At 36.5% G+C, this 24,680-nt stretch overlaps 2 protein-coding genes across 2 annotated transcripts in view; both read right to left on the reverse strand.

The window, feature by feature from the left end:
* Nucleotides 1–8: 8 nt before the first annotated feature.
* On the reverse strand, nucleotides 9–5,492 carry LOC144343123 (phospholipid phosphatase 3-like). The gene is made up of 6 exons (XM_078005843.2): nucleotides 5,357–5,492; nucleotides 3,226–3,383; nucleotides 2,513–2,820; nucleotides 1,823–1,880; nucleotides 988–1,164; nucleotides 9–616 (listed from the first exon to the last, which is right to left on the reverse strand). The coding sequence occupies exons 1-6, from the start codon at nucleotides 5,421–5,423 to the stop codon at nucleotides 473–475; spliced, it is 912 nt and encodes a 303-aa protein (XP_077861969.1). The 5' UTR covers nucleotides 5,424–5,492; the 3' UTR covers nucleotides 9–472.
* A 9,447-nt stretch (nucleotides 5,493–14,939) lies between these two features.
* The window catches only part of LOC100367644 (phospholipid phosphatase 3-like), a 212,664-nt gene continuing 202,923 nt past the window's right edge, over nucleotides 14,940–24,680 (reverse strand). Inside the window, exons 2-7 of the mRNA XM_002741541.4 lie at nucleotides 23,486–23,630; nucleotides 21,701–21,861; nucleotides 20,142–20,449; nucleotides 18,305–18,362; nucleotides 16,803–16,979; nucleotides 14,940–16,202 (exon numbers count right to left, since the gene is read on the reverse strand). Of these exons, the coding sequence (XP_002741587.2) occupies nucleotides 16,077–16,202; nucleotides 16,803–16,979; nucleotides 18,305–18,362; nucleotides 20,142–20,449; nucleotides 21,701–21,861; nucleotides 23,486–23,543 (888 nt within the window). The 5' untranslated portion in view covers nucleotides 23,544–23,630 and the 3' untranslated portion in view covers nucleotides 14,940–16,076. The remainder of the gene's footprint in view (nucleotides 16,203–16,802; nucleotides 16,980–18,304; nucleotides 18,363–20,141; nucleotides 20,450–21,700; nucleotides 21,862–23,485; nucleotides 23,631–24,680) is intronic.

Here is a 24,680-nt window from a genome sequence, read left to right on the forward strand (position 1 = left end):
TAAGCGACAACAATTTCAATGGAATTTTAATGGAAAAAAATATAGCCTAAACTGACACATCCAGTCGAAAAAAACTACAAGGTAAGCAGACCACTGTTCCTATGACGACCAGGAGACTACCGCCCTCTATGTTTAGGAATAGGTAACCAATGTAGAAAGATAATATTGGCGATTAAGTCGTGAACTACCACAGCCGTCACAATCATTCTATTAAAATTATTTTCATTTACTATAAATATGACAATAAAATCTGACGATGAAAACATCGAATACAATTAATATTAAGTATAAGTCTATCTGGTAAACAACTTGGATCACACATCATAACTGTGTTAGTTGTTCAAAAACCATATATATATGTCTGTATTTACTTTTTACATTCGTCAATTGGAGGAGATCGACTACGTAGGCACCGAGGCGCGTAACAAGTCGCGTGACCCTGCCATGACGTCTGACTGTTCGTGTTTCAAGTTCACATTGTGTATTCGTTCCACGCAGGTACCGTTGATCGGTTACTAACAACATAGTTGTACATCTCAACACTAGTATCTTGCTTCTTGTCTTCAAACTCGATGCCGGTGGACTTTTTCCCAAACAATGAACTGACATGATATGCCTATAAAGTAATATATGCAAGTTAATATTGTTTTCTACTCACAGTGATGGATTCGAGATTAGTTACATCCGGGGTACGTTGAGATAAATATAATGAATATACGCAAAAGTGCATTGACGCTGCAGGTCGGCGTGACGACACAACGCGCAAAAGTGGTGTTATGGTGGCCATTATGGATTTATGCAAATTACGAAAAATACCTAGGCGTGACACCATGACATCATGCATGATTTTACAAGTCCATGATCTTAGAGACCAGAATCCATCAAAACATGTTATATAGACCCCAAGACCTGGTTGCCATGACTAAACTGAGGACTGGACTAATTTTAAAATATTTAAGATGTCGTTAACTATTGTGAACAATTTACCATCAGTATTGCTATGCCGACACCGAGTACAGCGCCCCCAATGACGTCACCCAGACTGTGGTAGAAGTCGTACACCCTAGACAGTGAGATAAATGTAGCCACCAAGAGACAGACAATTTGTAACAAGGTTTTCAGTAACCTGGAACCCCTCCAGATTAGTCGAGCTTCAATGTATATCTAGACAAAAAAACACACAAGAAACCTGAGTTACTAAATATGTGTAATATAATAGGGTACGTCGTTTGACATATGTTATTGCATTCATAACATGTAAACACGTGATCTAGTTGTAATAATAATAGTGGTGAATAATTTGTGTTAATTTAAAATCAATTACACTTACTAGAACCAATAACTGATCGTCACTAGACAGACCATGTGACAGTATAATTATGATGGATTAGGAACACAACTATACACAAAATAAGTTGTTGTACTTGAATCTACATCATGAATGTCATGTATAATATGAAAACAAAATATGTGTTTGGTGGACCAATGATGGTCTACGAATTGTGAGACCGCAAAAAAGATTTCCACAAAACGCAAAAAATGACTGCCACCAGTTTAATTAAAACATAAAAGTTATGGTGGAAACAAATCTCTTGGATCGGTATTCGTTCAAACAAACACTATGCAAGAAAGCCACACGATACATACACATGATCATAAGAAAAATGCAATTCCGGATTTACTTATACGTACAGGTTATTCGAAGCGCATGTGCATTAAACAAAATTTAACGTCTTAAAAATAATTTAGATTTTCCAAATTGCATTTTAAAACTACACGAATACAACACTCTAGTATGGTCGACACATCGTGACTGACTTACCACAATGAACGTTAGACAGTAGAAAGATGTTGACGCATGGCCCGACGGGAACGATTGCCTGAGAAAACGAGAAAAACTGAATTATATGACCACTAACTTACACAGCCATGACAGTGAGCGCCATAATTTTTCCCGACAAATCTTGATGAATGCTAATTTTGCTCCAAATGTACATTGGCTACATTAATCAATAGCTTTGAAATAAAAAATGGTAAAAATTGTGCAATAGTATTTTGTGAAAAATGAAAAAGTTGACAGGGGCGTTGTACATGCCGGTACACAACGTCGTCAAACTCTTATGTGTATTCAAATAGTTGCAAATGGTGACATGTCAATATGACTCAATATGACTCTCGAGAAGACAATATCAGGGAGAATTTACCCACAAACATATGACAAATTTGAACTTTGATGTGCAAATAGAAATAGACACTTAACATACCACTGGCGCAATAAGCGCAAATACAGGACATAAATTTAGGGCCCATTTTTGGCGAAAAAAATAAAATTATTGATTTATCCCACGAAGTATCACTAAGAACATTGATTCCCTTGTTTGTGACTTGATATTTTTAACAATTACAAATCTAAACGCATAATTATTTCTGTAAGCATAATTGCTGATCATTTCATGCTGTTCGGCTTACGCAAAAACAGGAAGCATGTGGAAACACATTGTCTTCTACCTACCTTGCATCTTCAGCTTCAGCTGAATCTCCGAGACACGTGAAATCGAGGATCAGTCCGTCTGTACAATTTATCTTTGAAAAATCCGGCTGGCAGAGTGCCATGAAATTCGGTCGAAGTTTTCCCACCATCTTCTTGGTAAGTAGTACGAATATAAAGCTCATGCCTGCCCCGAATACGTAGAGGCCTATCATCTGGTATATGTTGGACACAATCGGATGAATTTGGAATGACCACGAGCCGCATCGCAGACGTGAGAGAGCGTGCTTCTTTTTATGTAGAAAATAATATAGCAGTTCACCTATGACAAACTGATATAGAAATGGAATCTTCATTTATTTTGTAATATTATAGAAGATGAAATACTGATTGTATTATTCTGCACAGTACAATAGAGTTGTAAAACTGTCATGACGTCTTTAACTATGCACGTGCTGAGAAGGGTGTAGCGGAGTAGCGTTGTCGAACCATAAAAAGAGCTCTATGGTTGGAAAGAAAGGACGCACGTCGATCACCACAAATGTATAGGACTGACAAGAGATGTTGGCAATTAATCGTATTTTTAAAATACATGTAACATTAAGCCACTCGTCAGATGTCGCGGGACCACTCAATCCTAGTTTAAGATATCCCACAATAACACTATTCGGTAACATTAACTGGTCCACTACCATGGAGATGATATCAGGTACAACAAGTATATTCGAAAAACTTACAAAAATAATGATTGCAAAAGTTCCAATTAATACGTATAATTCGGGAACAGTTTGGTTGTACTTGGGGTGTTGGATGCTGGCGTCGTCACATGTGAAGCCTCGATGTCGGGTCGGAAGAAGATCCAGATTTAAATAATACGGTACGAGAAACGACGCTTCTGCAAAATAGAACAAAAAAAGAACAAAAGTAGAATCTTTTCATGTCAAATTCCTTATTTACAAATATTTATTTACAGGTAAGTGTATACGTAAAAGGGTGTAAATAATTATCGTTCAAAGTAACACCTACAGTAGGTTGTGTGGTCATTCAGTATTTGGAATATAGCAAACTTATCAAATTTTGTTTTATTGAAGGCCGACCAATGATCAAAACATCGACGTTGTAAACAGATTTACAGTTCAGCAATCACTTGCTAGAGGGCGCTATTCACAGGAGCGGAGTTTCTGGAACTTGAGAAACTCCAAATCATATATGACATAATAAGTACAAACAGACAGATTACATACTAATCTGCATGTCAAGAGAAGTTTAATAAAAAATAACAAAATAAATTTCAATAAAAAGAGGGGATGATGTTCTATGAATACTAGTATTTCATACTTGTCCGGGTGCCATAAAACACACTCAAATATAAAAATGGGGTCAGCCAAAAAATGATTGTTGTAAACTTTTCTCTCACATTTACATGTGAACAAATTACCACAGAAAACATTATTGAATTAACTAATTGATTGATTGATTAATTGGTGAGTTGTGAATTTATTTTTATTTGTTTATCTGGGATAGGAAAAAATGATGGGGCTGTTATATGGTAGCATCGTTCTCCCTAATGGTCACGTTATATGCAGTCGGTTAGCGGACACAATCTTGTTTATTTTGGCAATGAATCGAACCGAATTTAATGAATTACACTGTACCATAAATACAACACCAAAATAAATACACCATATGACTGAACACATTACATAGATTGAATTCAAATTACATTTCTAGTTTTGTAGAGATTATATTTAAAGGGCGGTAATCGTCGTGCCGCGTCCTTTTTGATATGGGACTCATAGCGACGTATACAACGCGTGTAAAATACATTGTTTATTTACATGAAATTCAAACACGCGCTGCGCGACGACCACCGCGCTTTAATTGAAAATTGGTCAAAGTTAATTTAATTTCAACTAAATTTCATAATTAAAAAAAAATAATAATTCGAGTATTATTTCAGAGTTTATTGTTCTGACTTTCAGCCAGCGAGCCAGCCACTGAAATTAAGATTACAAAAAAAATATCCGGAACTGAATTGCCTAGCAAAAGTGTGTTTGCATCGCGTGTACCAAGTTAATCAATAGAGCGAATGTAAACGAGTGTTTTTTTCTATTAATACGACTAAGACAACTCAGGTATTAGTATATATTTAGGCAGAATTTACCTATGTAATCTGAGTATAAGAGCGAGGTCTATTCTGTTTACCTTCAAGTGAAAGTAATGTATGAATTGATTTGCGTAACCCCAGGGTCACTTTTGTACAACAAAAGAAACCTAAACAGCGTGTTTGTTTAAGGGCAAAACGTTTGGTTTCTGCCGCTACTCGTGATATCAATGCATGGCTTACCAAACGCTATTGCTGACCCAGCCATGAGCGCCGTGATTGTCGGAGCAAGGTCGTGCGTATATATTTGCGTACGTTCTCATGCAGATAATAACCACATATATGCACCGCGTATTTCCGGTCAAATGGTGAGAATGTAACTTAATTAACACATACATTGGTCATTCAAGTTGGCTGGATCACGGTTACTAAAACCGTGGCTGGATTCAGTGACGACCAATGGCGAGCTTATCCCGGGGGCTTCCAAGTAGTTGGCTCACTGAGCACGGGGCGCGGAAAACCGAAAGAACACACCGACTAACTAACGAACAAATCTATTAGACTAGTCCCAGCTAAACTCACTCTTGTCGAACATTTAGATTGGACGTATGAATAGGTCGGAAACACAAAGGTGAGTTTTTCGCGGTAAACGTCACGGCTACACTAATGCGGTGACAATGAGTTCCCATGCGGTACACGGCGATACGCAGCCAGAAAACGAAATGTTAGTTAAAACAACTTGAAAGACAACAATTTTGACTTACCGACTATTAGAAATATGAAAATATCTAGAAACACGGTAAAAACCGGAACGTCTTTCCCTTCCGCCATGTTGGGACAATCCTGGTTTTACGTATCCAAATGTCTACAATGCGTCTTCCTTGACTTGTGTATGGATTCAATCGCAGCGGAAGCCCAATGCGGGTAGCATAATACACGCCCTCATTTGCATTACACTGCTCTGACTCAAACAAAATCAAAACAACAAGTAACCTGTAGAATGCTGTGTGGGTAATATTTTTATATTGATTTTTGTTGCATTTGCAGCAAATAGTTACCAAACAATGAGAAATCTATAGGATTGGATATACCTCTCAGCTGGCTTCACATGCATAGTTCAAGACTGTCTAACCGCTGCTTATACCAGGATTTAGTTGCAGCACTGTGGTCTGTGGTTACAGCTTCATTTTCCGAGTAATCACAAGAAATTGACATTACAATAGAAAATAAAAGACTGGCACTCCCATACAATTAATAGCAAGTGAAATTCCTGGAATTGAAACATAGATTTTGAAGTCACTGGTGTAGGCATTGAATAACTTCAAGTTGGCATAAAGACGAGGTAGTTTATTTAATCAGTGCTGAACTAGAGGTTGACATTATAATTAAGTTCGTTGTCATATAATTTGTTCATTTAAATTTCTCCTGAATTCAAATAGAATACACTGGTGAAAGGATGTTTTTGAGGTGTGGTTACATTGTGTATGGAGTGGTAGGGTTGGGCGTCATATAATTTTTTCATTTTCAACTCTCATGAAATCACACAGAATTTCACTTAATTTATTTTCGATGAAAAGTTTTCAAGCATACGGTGTGAATCAAATTTTCACTGTGCTGTGTCAAGTCTCAATAGAGTATGAGGGAAATGGCATTTTCACTGGAATTTATTTTAGCGGAAAAAAGTTCACAGTGAAAGTATTCCACATTATTACATATATACTGCAGTTTATTTTGATTCGTCCCTGAAATCAAAATCGGTACTTCCACACCCCATATGCAAATGAGGTCTGAGAGCGAATAAAGTAGTCCGTTCAAGAGTAGCGTTTTTCGAAACATAGCAGAAATAAACAATATTTAGAAGTACGATACTTTACGTTTGGGTACATGAATATATTTGCCGAGTGAAATGAAATTTGAGCAACAGTAATGGTACTTCTAAGCAGTAACGTATTTTGACTAAAACTAATTTGCATATCACCCATGCAATGATGTTTTTGGTATTTTCACGGTCAATATGCAAATGAACATGGTATTGGCGATTCGCTCCACTTGGATTGCCCTTAAAATCACTTTAATTTTGTGTATCTGTGTGTGTGTGTGTGTGATTTCTAGTGTTTTCACGTATTAATTCTTCTGTGATTTGTTTGGCTTGGCCGATTTCGCTCAAACTTAGCAGGTAGGTCACACCTTCACCCTAGTTATCAGGAAATGTATCTCCTACAAATTTTGGATACAACACCTCTGATATAGCTCATTTTGCTCAGCTTGAGTGTGGGCACAAAGTTACTATTGGTAAAATCTGAAAACAAATTCTGACCACCGTTTCCATGGAAACAGCCAACAACTGAATTTTTTAATACCTTCACGCCAAATGTATCACACCCTACATTTCTATGATTAAAAAGCATGGACGTAGCTCATTCTAATCCGCTTGAGTGTGGGCAACAATTTACTGAGATTTTTTTTGGCTTGGCTAATTTTGTTTATAATTGACAGGCAGGTCGTACCGTCACTAATTGGCAAAACAATCCTGGTCCACAGCTACCATGGCAACAGCCAAAAACTGTTTTTTGAATACATTTGACCCCAAATGTATTACCTCCCACTAGTCTTGTATTCATGCCTTTTATTTTGGCTACGTTGCACACCGGTAAGAGATCACCGACGCCGACATTGTTACACTGTATCAACGTAATCCCGACGCAACTTTGAACTTTGAATGAACTGTAAATGCTGCCAGCAATCTAGAAAATACTATCGGTTGGAATTAATAAATTTAAGGGATTGTTCAGTTACTCTGGCCTGGGGGGGGGGGGGTCGGCAGATTCCATTTTGTCAGCTGTAAATCTCAGTTGACCCACCCCTATCAACAACAAAAAGTGGGCGACCCCCTAACATTATATTTTAAAACATGCTGACCCCCCCCCCCGAAAAACAAAGAAACATTAACAGTTTTGGCTCTGACATGATTACAAAATGTATGATGTGCATTGAAAATATCGTGGTTTGCCGTAATTTTTAGTGTTTGCATTTAATAGACCAGTCACCTTAGGAGGGGAGGGGAAGCATAAAGCCAAAAAACGACTACAGAAAAGGCTGCAGGAAGTAGGGAAATCTATGCTGCTAAAGATAGGAAATAAAAACAAAGCTGTGGAGTACTCACTTGATAAACGCCCTTATAAGATAGGAAAAGAGGATTTGAATCTAGGCGGTTTGAAAACTAATTTGGATTTAATATATCTTTCATATCTTATAGACCAGGAAAGTTTTACACCTGAAGCACAGTCTGTGCTTATGAAAACAAAGGACACTTTGATTTTTGTATAAATTTGTGTTGGATTTTGGTATTTTACAGAGCAAAATATGCATATTTAAAAGTTAAAAAAACAAAAAAACTATTTATTTATATACATGAATCCATTTAACTTTTTTGATTTGCTGAACAAAAACTGTCACTGCTCTTTGTACTAATTGCTGTGTTTTTCCGTCTCCAGCTACAATTGGATAAATCCAGTAAATATCTTATACAATGGTGACTTCAGACTTTAAATAAAATAATCTGATATCACATGGACTTGGGATGTGTTCAAAACTTAACTGTATAATTGCATGGGGCTCTGCCGCATTGCATAATCTGTTAGTTATTTGTCAATTTCAACCCCAAAATATTTAGCCTATAACATTTTTTGCATCAACAAATTTATAGGCAATATGGGTAATAGTTATTATTAAGAACACATTTGTACGATTAACTTTTTAATCTATTGTTCTGAAATAAAATTTAAAAAAATATATGCATAAGCGCGTGTGTGAATTGTGGAAAACAGGGTGACCCCCCCCATTCGCAAAATCAAAAACAGGGTAACCCCCCTACTGATCCACCCCCAGGCCGAAGTAACTGACCAATCCCTAACAACAGCATACGTCCTAGCAATAAAATAAAATGACTTCTAAGGACTGAATGTTTTTTTGCGAACTTTGTATACGGTGCCCGGTTTTAGTTATAAACCGACGTTAGCTTCACGTTCATGTCCTACCATGGCAACAGCCGAAAACATATTGCTAGTTTTTTTTTAGTGGAGTGGATCGCCAACCGGCTTGTTTTCATTGGCAAAATCGTTCAGCAACATGTTTGGCATATTAGGTGTACATCACATGGACTACTACTATTGAGAGAACTTTATGTATGTTGAATGAGTTTTATAAACCCCGAAGGGCTCTTGGAAGATCCACCCGCAGTAAAATTAGCAATTGCCATTGAGGCGCAACCATCAACATCAAAATCCCAGGTTTCTGCTGGCGACGTTACCCAGTTCCAAATAAAGATCACCAACGCCAAATAAAGAAACATTTTAACCGGTAATCAAGATTAATTCAATCCACGGCTAACAAGCAACATCACAAGTGAAGTTGTAGCGTGAAGCTCAGCGACTACTGCTGACAACGTAAGTCATGCTTGCGTGCCTTCACCATTGTATTCAAACGAATCACGTGGTGTGCCGTTCTCTTTCAAACCCGGGATTCGATCAATAGAGGAGTTTCAGTAAAAAAAACACATTGCAAATCATGCAAATTCAAACATTTTCAAACAGAAATGCTCAGCGATTCAAAAGAAGGATAGATGTTACTTTTCATTATACACATCTCTGTTGATACAATCCCTCACATATTCTATTCCCAGTTATACCTGCGTAAATGGATTAGCCTCTTTTGATGTTGACATTCAGACTAAAATCACGTGACATGCTGTTAAAATTGGCTGTTGCATACACTTTCGCCGGTCTGGAAAATGTGTTTAGTTAGCTCTCATTCAAGTAACAATGCAGATTTCCCAGTGGGAGTGAAACTATTCGACTCTGCCATTAAAAAATAGGGGTGTTTTGAGCATAAAACGAATAACCCTGGAGTGCACACAACACACTGAATTTCGGAACAAATCTTGCATTATTTACAGCAGCAGAATACCACAGAAATATCAGACGAAACATGGAAACACTATATATATGTATTTCGGCCTGAACCCTCTCTATTGCAATTCCAGGAATTACCCCCCATATGTGCAACCATTTTCCACCTTGGTACCACCCAAGCCTGAAAACAAAATCTTAATACCACGCTGAAGCGTTTGGTAATAAAGACACGTTGCATGTTAAAAGGAGGCAGGAACAGATGCGTAAATGGACGATCATAACTTACAAACATTTTTTTTTACAGAGATGCAGGTTCTCTTAGACAATGTTTTGTGAAGTCTTCACGTTTCCATGCCAACACCAACTCTACGATGTTGATTTCAGCAAAGTTCTTCACAACCAAAAAGTGTTGAAAAGTCTTTAGCGACATCTACGTGACACCTCTGAATGCAAAGTGAGCATCGGGGAAAATAGGTATACAAAGAACACTCGTGTAACCATGGTTACGTACCTTCGCAAATAGAATGCTTATTGTCATGTCACATGTTATAATATGACCATCTCATATCTCATTAATTCACAAATGCCTAAATGTTTAATAATGTTTTATTTGCATACGAACATACCATGTTTAGTATTGTTGTACGTTGATGAATACATTGAATAAGGTTGATAAAAACAATGACATTCTCTAATACGTATGTGCGCTGGTTTTTAGCACGTACAAATACATTATTGCACATGCGTATTAGTGTTTATTTTTCATTTAAAGAATACTGTTGTGTGTCTTGCAAAAACATCATTTTAGTTTATGACAAATCATATTCCGATTTAGTTCGCATCATGGAGTCACGACGTCAATATTAAAACATACATTTTCGTACATATTGAGTCTTTTAGAAACCAATAAATAAACACATTTATTCTGTACGAGTTTTCATCGAAACGTTTTTTTTTCAGACATCAACCGGAAAGTGCAATTACGTTTTACTGAATCTGGAATCCAATATAATTATGTAACGTGACACATACCAGTATTCTGTCTGGAATCCCATATAATTATGTAACGTGACACGTACCAGTATTCTGTCTAAAATCCCATATAATTATGTAACGTGACACACACACACACCAGTATTCTGTATGGAATCCCATATAATTATGTAACGTGACACACACACAACAGTATTTTGTATGAAATCCCATATAATTATGTAACGTGACACACACACACACCAGTATTCTATATGGAATCCCATATAATTATGTAACATGACACACACAAGTATCCTGTATAGTATCCCACATATAATTATGTAACGTAACACACACACACCAGTATTCTGTATGAAATCCTATATAATTATATAACGTGACACACACACCAGTATTCTGTATGGAATCCCATATAACTATGTAACGTGGCACACACACCAGTAATCTGTATAGAATCCTATACAATTTTGTAACATGACACACATACCAGTGTTCTGTATCGAATCCCATATAATTATGTAACGTGACATACACAAGTATCCTGTCTGGAATCCCATATAATTATGTAACGTGACACACACTAGTATTCTGTATGGAACCCCATATAATTATGTAATGTGTCACACGAAAGTATCACATATGGAATCCCACATATAATTATGTAACGTGACACACAAAAGTATTGTGTATGGAATCTCATATAATTATGTAACGTGACACACGAAAGTATCCTGTATGGAATCCCATATAATTATGTAACGTGGCACACACACCAGTATTCTGTCTGGAATCCCGTATAATTATGTAACGTGACACACGAAAGAATCCTGTATGGAATCCCACATATAATTATGTAACGTGACACACAAAAATATTCTGTATGGAACTCCATATAATTATGTAACGTGACACATACCAGTATTCTGTCTGGAATTCCATGTAATTATGTAACGTGACACACAAAAGTATCTTATATGGAATCCCATATAATTATGTAACGTGACACACAAAAGTATTCTGTATGGAATCCCATATAATTATGTGACGTGACACACGAAACTATCCTGTATGGAATCCCACATATAATTATGTAACGTGACACACAAAAGTATTCTGTATGGAATCCCATATAATTATGTAAAGTGACACACACAAGTACCCTGTCTGGAATCCCATATAATTATGTAACGTGACACACGAAACTATCCTGTATGGAATCCCACATATAATTATGTAAAGTGACACACGAAACTATCCTGTATGGAATTCCATATAATTATGTAACGTGACACACGAAACTATCCTGTATGGAATCCCATATAATTATGTAACGTCACACACACAAGTATCCTGTCTGGAATCCCATATAATTATGTAAAGTGACACACACAAGTATCCTGTATGGAATCCCACATATAATTATGTAACGTAACACACACTAGTATTCTGTATGGAATCCCATATAATTATGTAACGTGACACACACTAGTATTCTGTATGGAATCCCATATAATTATGTAACGTGACACATACCAATATTCTATCTGGAATCCCATATAATTATGTAACGTGACACACACAAGTATTCTGTATGGAATCCCATATAATTATGTGACGTGACACACACTAATATTCTGTATGGAATCCCATATAATTATGTAACGTGACACACACAAGTATTCTGTATGGAATCCTATATAGTTATGTAACGTGACACACACTAGTATTCTGTATGGAATCCCATATAATTATGTAACGTGACACACACTAGTATCCTGTCTGGAATCCTATATAATTATGTAACGTGACACATACCAATATTCTGTCTGGAATCCCATATAATTATGTAAAGTGACACACACAAGTATCCTGTCTGGAATCCCATATAATTATGTAACGTGACACACACTAGTATTCTGTATGGAATCCCATATAATTATGTAACGTGACACACACTAGTATTCTGTATGGAATCCTATATAATTATGTAACGTGACACACACTAGTATTCTGTATGGAATCCCATATAATTATGTAACGTGACACACACTAGTATCCTGTCTGGAATCCTATATAATTATGTAACGTGACACATACCAATATTCTGTCTGGAATCCCATATAATTATGTAAAGTGACACACACTAGTATCCTGTCTGGAATCCCATATAATTATGTAACGTGACACACACTAGTATTCTGTATGGAATCCCATATAATTATCTAACGTGACACACAAAAGTATTCTGTATGGAATCCCATATAATTATGTAACGTGACACACGAAACTATCCTGTATGGAATACCACATATAATTATGTAACGTGACACACACAAGTATTCTGTCTGGAATCCCATATAATTATATAAAGTAACACACACAAGTATCCTGTCTGGAATCCCATATAATTATGTAATGTGACACACATACCAGTGTCCTGTCTGGAATCCCATATAATTATGTAACGTGACACACGAAACTATCATGTATGGAATTCCATATAATTTTGTAACGTGATACATACAAGTATCCTGTCTGGAATCCCATATAATTATGTAACGTGACACACCAGTATTTTGTATGGAATCCCATAGAATTATGTAACGTCACACACACAAGTATCCTGTCGGGAATCCCATATAATTATGTAACGTGACATACACAAGTATCTTGTCTGGAATCTCATATAAGTATGTAACGTGACACACACAAGTATCCTGCATGGAATCCCATATAATTATGTAACATGACACACACAAGTATCCTGTCTGGAATCCCATATAATTATGTAACGTGACACACCAGTATTTTGTATGGAATCCCATATAATTATGTAACGTGACACACACAAGTATTCTGTCTGGAATCCCATATAACTATGTAATGTGACATACACAAGTATCCTTATGGAATCCCATATAATTATGTAACGTGACATACACAAGTATCTTGTATGGAATCCCATATAATTATGTAACGTGACACGCACAAACATTCTTTCTGGAATCCCATATAATTATGTAACGTAACACATACCAGTATTCTGTATGGAGTCCCATATAATTATGTAACGTGACACACACAAATATCCTGTCTGGAATCCCATATAACTATGTAACGTGACATACACAAGTATCCTTATGGAATCCCATATAATTATGTAATGTGACACACACAAGTATCCTTATGGAATCCCATATAACTATGTAACGTGACATACACAAGTATCCTGTATGGAGTCCCATATAATTATGTAACGTGACACACACAAACATTCTTTCTGGAATCCCATATAATTATGTAACGTAACACATACCAGTATTCTGTATGGAATCCCATATAATTATGTAACGTGACACACACAAGTATCCTGTCTGGAATCCCATATAACTATGTAACGTGACATACACAAGTATCCTTATGGAATCCCATATAATTATGTTACGTGACACACACAAGTATCCTGTCTGAAACCCCATATAATTATGTAACGTGACATACACAAGTATCCTGTATGGAATCCCATATTATTATGTAACGTGACACATACTAGTGTGATTCATTCATTCATTCAAGTACATTTGACGCTCTCAGTATTATTCTCTATATCATGAGTCTGTTCACTGTCAAATACATAATACGGATGGCAACATGGAATCCTGATATTAAACTCTTCAATTGTGTGACTTTTTCCGCTGGCCATGCTGTGGGATGTATGTTACCACAAAGGGTGAAGTACGTCTACATGTGTGTACTTGTAGTAAATCGTAAAGGTGGTTCATACATCTTATTTAAATCCCATCTGTTGCTTAATTACACGACTTTATATACACTAAATGCCCTGTTTTTCATGTACGACTATTTTCAAATCTTATCAATTATACCATAAATGAAATGTGTATACACCTTTGTTCTCCTGACTTCTATGACTTTTACACGCCTTTGTTCTCATAATTTTTTCTTGAACTTTTATATAGGTGAAGTAACACCAATGAAGGCAGTTACCAAATTTTACTGTTCCAAAAAGAACCCCGAAAAGTGTTTTGGACAAGTATAGATATATTCAATTTAAGAAGGGGACACGAGTCACTTTTTCATTAAGCGGGGTTTTAGATTGTGCATTCATGTAAATATTTGTTAGACATACATACTACTTTGTGGAAGACTAAATCTTTTTTTAATCAATTTTCAAATATCCTAAATTTCCTAAATTATGTTATTTTAACATTTTGCAATTGATATCGAAAATAGCGAAATACTTGGTTCTCGGGTAGAAACTGCAATTTGAACAAATCCGAAGATTTTGCGTGTTCATAAATATATCCAAAATATCTCAGATATAATTATAAATAAACAGAATTTGGTAACGAGTAATGTTTAGAATAATTTGTGTAACCATGGCGACTGGTACATTCAATGGACACGTAAAATAACGCAAGTATTTTAAAACTAAAATATGATATTTATTATTCAAAACCCTTTCTTCAATACATATTGCATTTCTTATATGTATAGGCTCGCTACCAGTAATTGGTCATTTGTTGTGAAATACGATACATTGCGAGACTGTTTAAACACCTTCGAGATTAACATAATTTACACAGATTGAAATAAAATGCACAAAATATTACACTTAAAATATCATAAAGTATACCTCATTTGTCCGCCAAACAATCGAATAGACCAAAGACGAGGAGAGTAAATCGTGACACGGTTTCTGATGTCGTTCCAAACCAAGCCAGTTAACACATGCACGGTCGAAGTAAAACCGTTTTGCGGAGCGGGGAGATGGGGTGAAAAACATTCAAACGATTAATACTAATATCATAAAGTGGGGGTTTCAAATCAGTACCTTCTGTAAATGTGTAAAAATGTTCAAAATTGTTAATGTTGAGTAATGTAGCATAAAAAATGCTTCTCTCTCCGCGTATGTGTGTATGGGGGGGGGGAGGAGTTTGGTTTGTAACTAATACGCAATTACATTCAAAGAGAGAAATGAGTCAAGGGCATTCAATCACTACTTACTGCGGTTATACGACTTCATCAAAAACAATATTATCATATGTACATTTCTAAATAAAATAAGTACAAATATGTAGGTGCAAACAAATAATAATAAAATAGAATAAACTTTGTATAATACAGAGATCACGTTGCTCAAAAGTTATATACAAGATAAAAACAAACAAAAAAGTGTCGTATACGACAATCGTGGTGACCTTTATCAAAAACATTGAGACACGCCTCGGGACGAATCTTTCAATATTCCATTCATAGAAGTGATTATTTATAATATCGAGATATAAATAATTCTCGCTATTCTCGTTCCAGAAGAACGCATTTGAACTTAAACTTACAATAATAAAATAAACGTATAAGAATAACATACTTGCACAAAGTTACAATGACTGTCACGTGACGATAACACAGACAAATATGGAATACGTTAAGCCCTTCAATCACAAAGTACTAGTATATCGAATATATACACGAATTATTACAAAACATTTGAGTTGTCATGGAAATGGCGAGTTTCTTTATTATAAAGACCATTCGTATATATAAATGATGATGATGTTCACATCTTCTGCTCCACCCATGCCGAATTTCTGTTCGTCACTACGTAGTTATTCATTTCGACTTCGTCTTCGCGTTTCAGTCGGCGTTTGTGGCTACTGCCGAATAAACTTGTGAAATAAAATACCTACAACAAAACATAAACAAGTTTTATTGATTAAATTACAATATATACCGAATATAGTTGTTCATAGAATAAGCCTCATGTAAGTTATGTGGCTATATGTTTGGTAACGAGTAAAACGAAACCGAATGATTTCAAAATGGCGCTGTTTACTACATTTCACCCTCCCCATTCTATCGGCACGTTTTGCCACGAAAGCCCTGGTACGATATGTAGTAGCTTGGTGAAAAAATAAGGGACAAAGCCAGACTACCAGCTGAATTTAGTACATGGAAATATGTTGGAATATTGCCTGAACAAAAAATAACCTGGGGTTGAAATTCGTTTTGGCGTTTATATATCCCGCAATTCATAATAACGCGTACACGGAAATAATAACGCACGCAATATATATGTAAGGATATCGACTTAACAAAATTATTAGTCGCCGTGTGTATTCTAGATAATTAATCTCATTCATTCATCTGGCTTTAATATGTTTTTAAAATGATCGTCCCGGCCCCTCACATTCAAGTTAGTTCACATCCTCGCCCTCAGCACAGACACGCCCATATTAATAGAACATCCCATTGCTACGTAAAATTGTAGAATGTAGGAACTTACCGTCATCACGGCAATCCCGCCGCCCAGAACAGCACCAGCGATAGCATCGCTGAGAAAATGAGCATTTTGGTATACCCCCAACAGGGACATAAAGCACGCCCCCAAGAGACAGGCGGCTTGTATAAATGGTTTCATCAGCCCGACTCCTCTCCACAACCAGCGCGCTTCCAAGTAGAGCTACAGAGAGAGAAAAGAGTAGCATGTTGGCATATCACACGATTCGAATGACCCCCAAACCACACTGAAACTAGCTTCACCACACAAGGATTACTTGTTCAATGACGGATATGAAAGAGGTTAACGGCATGTTCGGGGTTTTGGTAAAAGTCCAAGGCCCATATGGCATCCTCCAGTCTTTTGATGAATACAGTACAGTTCGACTTTATTGCACGACAACATACTACACTTCAAAACTGCCTTTACTGGGCTTGTTATATGTATTATGTATGTTATATTTAACAATTGGTACTTGAACTTGAACTTGCCTTTGTCAAGAATAGTAACATTATCATCACCTTTGACTGTGGTAAATGAAGATTATAGAAAGGTTCCTTTCACATCGACATGGGCATTGAACACAATAAAAATTACAACAATAGAGCTAAACAAAATAACTGTCGCGGTGAAATTCTTGTAAACAGCACACATTCCGCGCGGAAAAAAAACAGATACAAAACCCCATAATACCCGGGCTAGAAATCTTTGCACCCGCCACATGCTAAAATACACCCGGGGAAGATAGCGCGTTTCACTGAAAACACTGCACTAACGACTGAACAATGCTGTTCAATAAATATTCACAAAAAAATTCAAAAAATAAATACAGGACAACAGTTAAGCTGCTACCTGAGACGTGCCAACATAACATAACATTCCACCATGGTATGCCAGAAATTTCAGCTGATATTAATGCTAACTGGGCATATTTACTGGACAATCAGGCAGTTGCAGACGGAAGTTCTCCCATAATGAACGTGCGTCAGAGCGCAACTTTCTCTTCACTTTTTAAAAGACCCACACCAGGAACTCCTTTCTTTATTTTGATCAGACATGTGTGGAGCAGTAATTCTGCGGACTGGTCTAAGGAGAAGATTGATGAGGGATTGCGACTAGTGGCCCGTAATTACACACGCATCATCATATCAGGTGCGCCGTGTACATCCGGGTCGTGTATTCTGATCTGATCATCGGCCCATTGCTTATCTGTACAAAGAAAGCTACATAACACCACACAAGCAGCCAGGATGGGGTTTGTATCATTCGTAGCATTCACCAAAAACCGACCCTGATGAAATCGACTATAAAAACTTGCAACTTGCCAAGTTCGTGATATAACATTGTAAATACTCGTATTCGGCGATTTTGAGTAAAACTCCCTGGCGCTACGTGTCAATACGACTTATTTCCGTAAATCTGTCATACTCGTAAGTTTACTACCAGTAAATTATTTAACTCGAACAGTAAAGACATCTCTATTAATTATGGCACATTTTAATACGTACCACAAAATATACTGCAACACAGAATACGATGGAAGCGTCGTATGATGGGAAAGATTCTCTGAAAAAAGTAAATTGAGAGTTAATTACTAAACCGTCACAAATCAGTTGAAGACGTGCAAATTCGATAGAATAGTTTCCTCAAATGTGCCAGATAAACTTTTTTGTTATTAACTTGGAGGTACCTTTAGCGCATTCGATTTTTAATGTTGTTGAAAACATTGTTAACGCGAAAGGAAAATATGGGAGCGGTCTGTTACACAAACCGTTCTAGGGAGTGTATGTTTTTCTATGGGTTTCTATGGACACTGGAAGTCAATGCGATGCGCAACACTATCTTTTTGGATAAATTCAGCAAAAAGAAAATAGTTCTAAATCTTAGTATTCCGAAGAATATCAATATAAAGCGTCATATCACCCGCTCTAATTTTATTGCTTATTTATTTTATGACGCTGTCCATGTTGATGACCCCACTAATCAAGAATCATAGAGGAAGAGAGAGGGTGAATTTAAAATCCATCATGCTTGACAAGAACGACAGTACCGATTCAGACGATGAGAATTTTGAAGAGTCAGATTTGGTGACGACTGCAACCAGAATGTCAGTGATGTTCACTTAATAAATTATCATTTTGCTGAAATACCATAGAAACGATTTGGCAATGCATGTAATTCTCTTTTCTATGTTTTAAATTGTAAATTTAGTAATAAATGAAACTAGTCAGAATTCGTTAAATCTGGTACTTATGTAATGTATTAGCGTAAACAATAATACGCAATAATACGTACACGTGGTTGGTACAATAAACTATAATACGTACACGTGGTTGGTACATAAGTACAGTAATGCCAGTAAGATTCAGTATTTGAATAATACTTTATCTTTTCACTCAGCATAGCAATGTTTGCATAATATACGTGCATTTCCACAACTTTATCAAAAGAACACATTTTTGCATCACACAAAATTATATCACATAATGTTTACTACAATTCCTTGACATATTTCGAAAAAACGAAGATAAACGAAAACACATATATTTTGTAACATAGCTTGCATGGTGTATTACACGGAAAAAAGAATTATCAGTTTGCGCATCAATGTCATAGCATTTGTTTTGTTATGTCTTCGACACAAAATGTCCAACTTAAAATCAACACCCGCTTTCAAATTGGCAAAACAAATTTGTTCCGGAAAATGCCCTCGCCTTGTTGACACCTCCAACTTTGTTCTTATACATGCAGATTTGTTTATTTTAATAAGCTCATTAAACAGGAGTATCTTGCCTGAAACAAATACATGAACTATGTCTGTATATTTTCAATATCATCATCAGAATAACACCAAAAATGTGTGATGTGGTGTCGACTTAAACTCGGTTTGTTTAAATGGATTTGATAGATTAAACAGATTAAGTAAAAAACAATTCTGCGCGGGCAGTACTTCAGTCTGAAGTGTCCATATTTCCGATAAATTGTATCCGCCCGAAAACTCTATTTTGCCTGAGCATGGAATTTAGACCACGTGGAATGTTTGATTTAGAAAATGAAATTATGAATTTTGAATTCAGCGTCTCAAAATTGACCAGAAAAAGTTTTCCCTCCTACATGACATATCGCACTTAGTTTTGTAATAATTTGCTGAAATCGAGGCTAGAACGCCTGGATATCATGTATTTTAGAATCAGCACCACTATCAGAAAATATCTATTGCTGATAAGGTATAAATAATGTGAGACGGGAAGCTACGGTTGAAGCTACCCTTTTCGTATAACCTAGACTACTAGAACTCCGAGCAACCAACCTATGAGACGCACAATACATAGAAATAGTACTCACTTAGCCTCTTCGATCAGGTCGTCATTACCCGTGCATACACTATCATCAACCCAACCTTCCGAACAGTCATACAAGGTGGTATTAGCTTGACAAATATCCAGGAAATTGGGACGGAGACGACCAACCATCTTTTTTCCAAGTATCACGAATATGTAAGTCAAGTTGACGGCGAATATATGAAATCCGATCGTCCTCCAGATGTTGACGAGTATGAGGTGTACGTAACAACCACACGGGATGCATGCTGGGGTGTCCCGGTCTTTATTTCTCGTGTAACAACAATAGAACAGGATCTCTCCTACCAAATACTGCAACGATGACATAAAATATTGTTAGCCTTTATTATTTATCAGAACGCAGTAAATATCAACTAGTCATAGAAACGAGTCAATTCTCTTATCCGCAAACCGAATATTTAAGGAAATTCAGTATTATGAAATATGCCTTTAAAACTAACGTACGTAGTATTAAAGTGAATTGACTTGGCAGAATGTTCACTCAATTACAAAGTATCTATATTGATGTGTGTTGAACGTCACTATGTACATAACGGCGATCATATTTATGAATATTAATTACGATAATTACGATCAGCTATTGTGGGTGCTTGCGTATAGTCGGCAACAGGTGGTGACGTCATAAATTACACGGAGATCGCGTGAGTGTTTAATGGCGATTAAAAGAGAAGCCATGAAGTTGCATCCATGTTTGTATTATATACAGAATGCCACCCACTGATTGTTGCGGTCGCCATGACAATATTATAAAATCCCTTGGTTTGGCGACAAACGGAATGCTGAATTATTGAGCGATTGTAGCAACTGAAGCCTGCTCTGAAACCTGAGTCGTTTAATCCTCAAATTAGACTTTCATTGTTGTAATCACTCAAGTATATTAGCGTGTACTTTTGCTTTTGAATTCGATTTAAGAACTTTAGTGGATAAGATTTTTCATGGAATGTGGGGGCCAATGCGAAGTGTTCTACACATCAAACAAAGTTGTAATAAAACTTTAATAAATTGACTATTTTGACCTGAGCATAGTTAAAAAACAAACAAAAAAAAACAAAAAACGTCGACTATATCAGTCCCCTTCACTGTATACGCTGTGTACATACCCAGTCCGAACAGACTTAATATTTGTTATTCAGTCATCGTAGTGGTGAGAGTAAAATAATATTTTGAGCACACAAACTGATGACGTATGGTATAATGTGCTGGTAATTAATGTATAACGCATACGCAGAGTGAAAAGTACAATATGACGTCATCCCGGGAGGTCACGTTCATATTTTAGTCTAATTAACATTGTTTTACATGAATATAAATCAGAAATGCTTATATATGGACGTGAGTGACAATAGTTCACGGGTAATTACTGTCTTTTAGGTACAAACACAATGCATGTCCAGACTTTACCTTGTTTTAGAACCTCGCTAACGAGGCCATGACAACTAACAGCACGCAGGAGTACCCGGATGTATCTACCTGAGTATGCGACATATGTTGTTAAGTAGATCGTTACTGAATCCAACGTTTTAATAAATAATAAATACTCACAAATATAGCAATAGCATATGCCCCAACTAGAACGTAAAGCTTTGATATAATTGACTCTGTGTATGGGTATTGAATGTCGGTATCGTCACACCGGAAGCCCGTATCACGCACTGGTAGGAACTCCAATACATCGTAGAAAAAAGGGAACAGGACAATAGCCTCTGAAACGAAACGTAAACAATCCGGTGAATACATTTTCCCGCCAAAAAATAAAGTACTAGTATATAATTTGAACACATTTTGACTCTTACACAGTCTAGTAAAAAACTAAAAGGTGGCTTCACTATTATCTTTTCTTACCGTTAAGCATATTTATCATACATATATTATTGGTTGTAGTTGACACAATGGCGATCAACAAATTACATTGTATGACTCGACAGGTATGGAAACATTCTTTGTACAGCTTTTTAGTTTTATTGAATCACAGAAAACTTGAATAATAGCCTGAGATTGACTTATTTATTTGACAACTATACCAACGAAACGATAAATACAACAAACAACAAACTAGCACCATCATACTGTAGTTATACGAGAAACGGGGCGGTAGAACGAGATTCTAGTGGAGGCAATGTGTGGCATCAGTTTTGCTTTTAAACTCTCGTGACAGCAAGGCGTAACTATATATCTTACAATGACAATGGTCACATACATCCACTACAATCATATTGTGTGCAGTACAGAATTGGTTTTCATCACTGGTATTCTCGTCATAATATTTGTGCTCTGCGATTTGTGGCAAAGATGTACATGTTGTTATAAGATAAATGATGCGTTTGATTATTCCAATAATAATGTTTAGAAAGAACCCATTGATGCAAATTTTTCAGGTCGAATGCCGTCCGCAAAAACAGTTTGGTACGAGTTTTTGAAATAAGGTAATAAGGTGCCCACTGGCGCAAAAATAGAGTGACCCCCTTAAGGTACTGAAGCAATGGCAATGTAGTGCCCACTGGCGCAAAAATAGTGTGACCCCTCGCCCCTAATACATATCAATAGAGACTATTGTGTACTTGGTGATCATTCTCACGCTCTTGCTTGGTTTCCTTAAATACACTGAAGAATTTATTTATGTCATCCACACTTTGCTTCAGGTGAACTTTTAGAAGCATGTTAAGTGAGTCACAAATATGTTTCTTTGCAGGCCAGTTGTTTAACAGACAGTGACGTGAGTGCATTGACCCTACCCTGTCATGGCCGTACCACAAGATTCCACAACACTTTCAGCACCGTGTATACCATGACACATAGCATGCATATACACATAACACGTCCTTGAACAAGATCGTTGCCACGATAAATAACGTTATATTGAACAAGATAAGCTCCTGAGAAGGAAAGAAAGTTATACCCATGGAAGCAAATTTGATCCCTGTCATTGTGGTTATACGTCCAACACGTGTATATGTCAACGGTAGGCCCTACCCGGATCAAAAGGCAGACCACCGGTAAAAGGGAAAACATTCTAGCCAGCAACATGATATTATTAAACTATTCATGATTAACAGTGGTTGAAAATGACCCATATATATATATATATATATATATATATATATATATATATATATATATATATATATATATATATATATATATATATATATATATATATATATATATATAAGTTTATAATAGTTATATAGCACCCTAACTGTGGCAAACATGACACAGCAAGGTCGCCTATATGTGTTAAGAATGTCTATACCGTAGACAGATTTGGCATGCACAACATCAGGATGTTCCCTAAAGAAACTCGTTTGATGAGAATGAAAGAGTACTCACCAACTCCAAGAAATATCGCGATATCTATAAACACGTTAAAACATCTGATATTCTGCATTTTGACGACAGAACTCTGTTTCTTTTGTCACCAGATTCATTCGCGAGTTTCTCTCTTGTTTAAAACTATCGAACGCGTCGTCGTGAAGCAGTGTCAGGCCAGAAGGTGAAACGAACAAACATGAAATATTTGCATAACAATCGGGGTATTTACACCAAAACGCACTGTTTTGTGTATATAACTGTCATGCGCTGATCATTCGTTGTTGACTGTCACACAGCAGTGTATACCCGTATTTTTAGCACTCGTTTTATGATTTGCATATTAATTGTGTAAAAATAAACCGAATAATGCATCATTATTATTAATTGGTGAGATAACTGGGTTCGCCATCTGGATGGAATGGCGGGTCGATTGTGTCCTTGTTTTCTCCCATAGTTATCCCGAATATGTGTCGACTCGTGTAAGTAACTCTCTTGTCGTGTCTTAACCTGTAACGGTGGACGACTGGAAATTGTGGTATACGTATGCTGCGTGCATGATGTTGTCATGGTTATACTAAAGTACAAGTGTCTTAAAATGGTAAAAGGGCGGTGGTCGTCGCGCAGCGCGTGTTCGAATTTCAAGTAAATAAACTATGTATTTTACACGCGTTGTATACGTCGCTATGAGTCCCATATCGAACAGGACGCGGCGCGACGACTGCCGCCCTTTAAGGAACACATCGACACCACTACACGTTTAATGGTTACAGTATATCGTCAGTAAAAAAAGAATCGATTCGAGAAACCCCATGAAACCAAATATATACGTAAAAAAGGATGGGTTCTTCAAAATGTTATGTTTTTTTATTAGAATAATTATTTCCATGAATACAATGTGATTAATCAAGGATGTAAAAGCCTAATATGCGGAAAATAACCTCGTAAAGGAAGTATAATAGGAAGCTAATACTTATCTCGCAATGTTTGTGTGATACCAGTAACTTTCGACTTGATTACGCCCTCATCGATGGTATTTAAATTCACAACAAAAGCTCGTCGACGAGGGCGCAATAACGAAAGACGATTCTTTCAGGGATACTCGAAATGAGTTTCGATTTTATTCTGTGTAGTACTGATAATCAAAACGTCAGTGTACGGTATGTACAGTATTTTGATACAATATTGAAGATATTCAAATTAAGTGAATGTGTGA

The sequence above is a fragment of the Saccoglossus kowalevskii genome, chromosome 7 (genome assembly GCF_978046115.1).
Source record: "Saccoglossus kowalevskii chromosome 7, keSacKowa6.1, whole genome shotgun sequence".
In the NCBI taxonomy this organism is placed as follows: domain Eukaryota; kingdom Metazoa; phylum Hemichordata; class Enteropneusta; family Harrimaniidae; genus Saccoglossus; species Saccoglossus kowalevskii.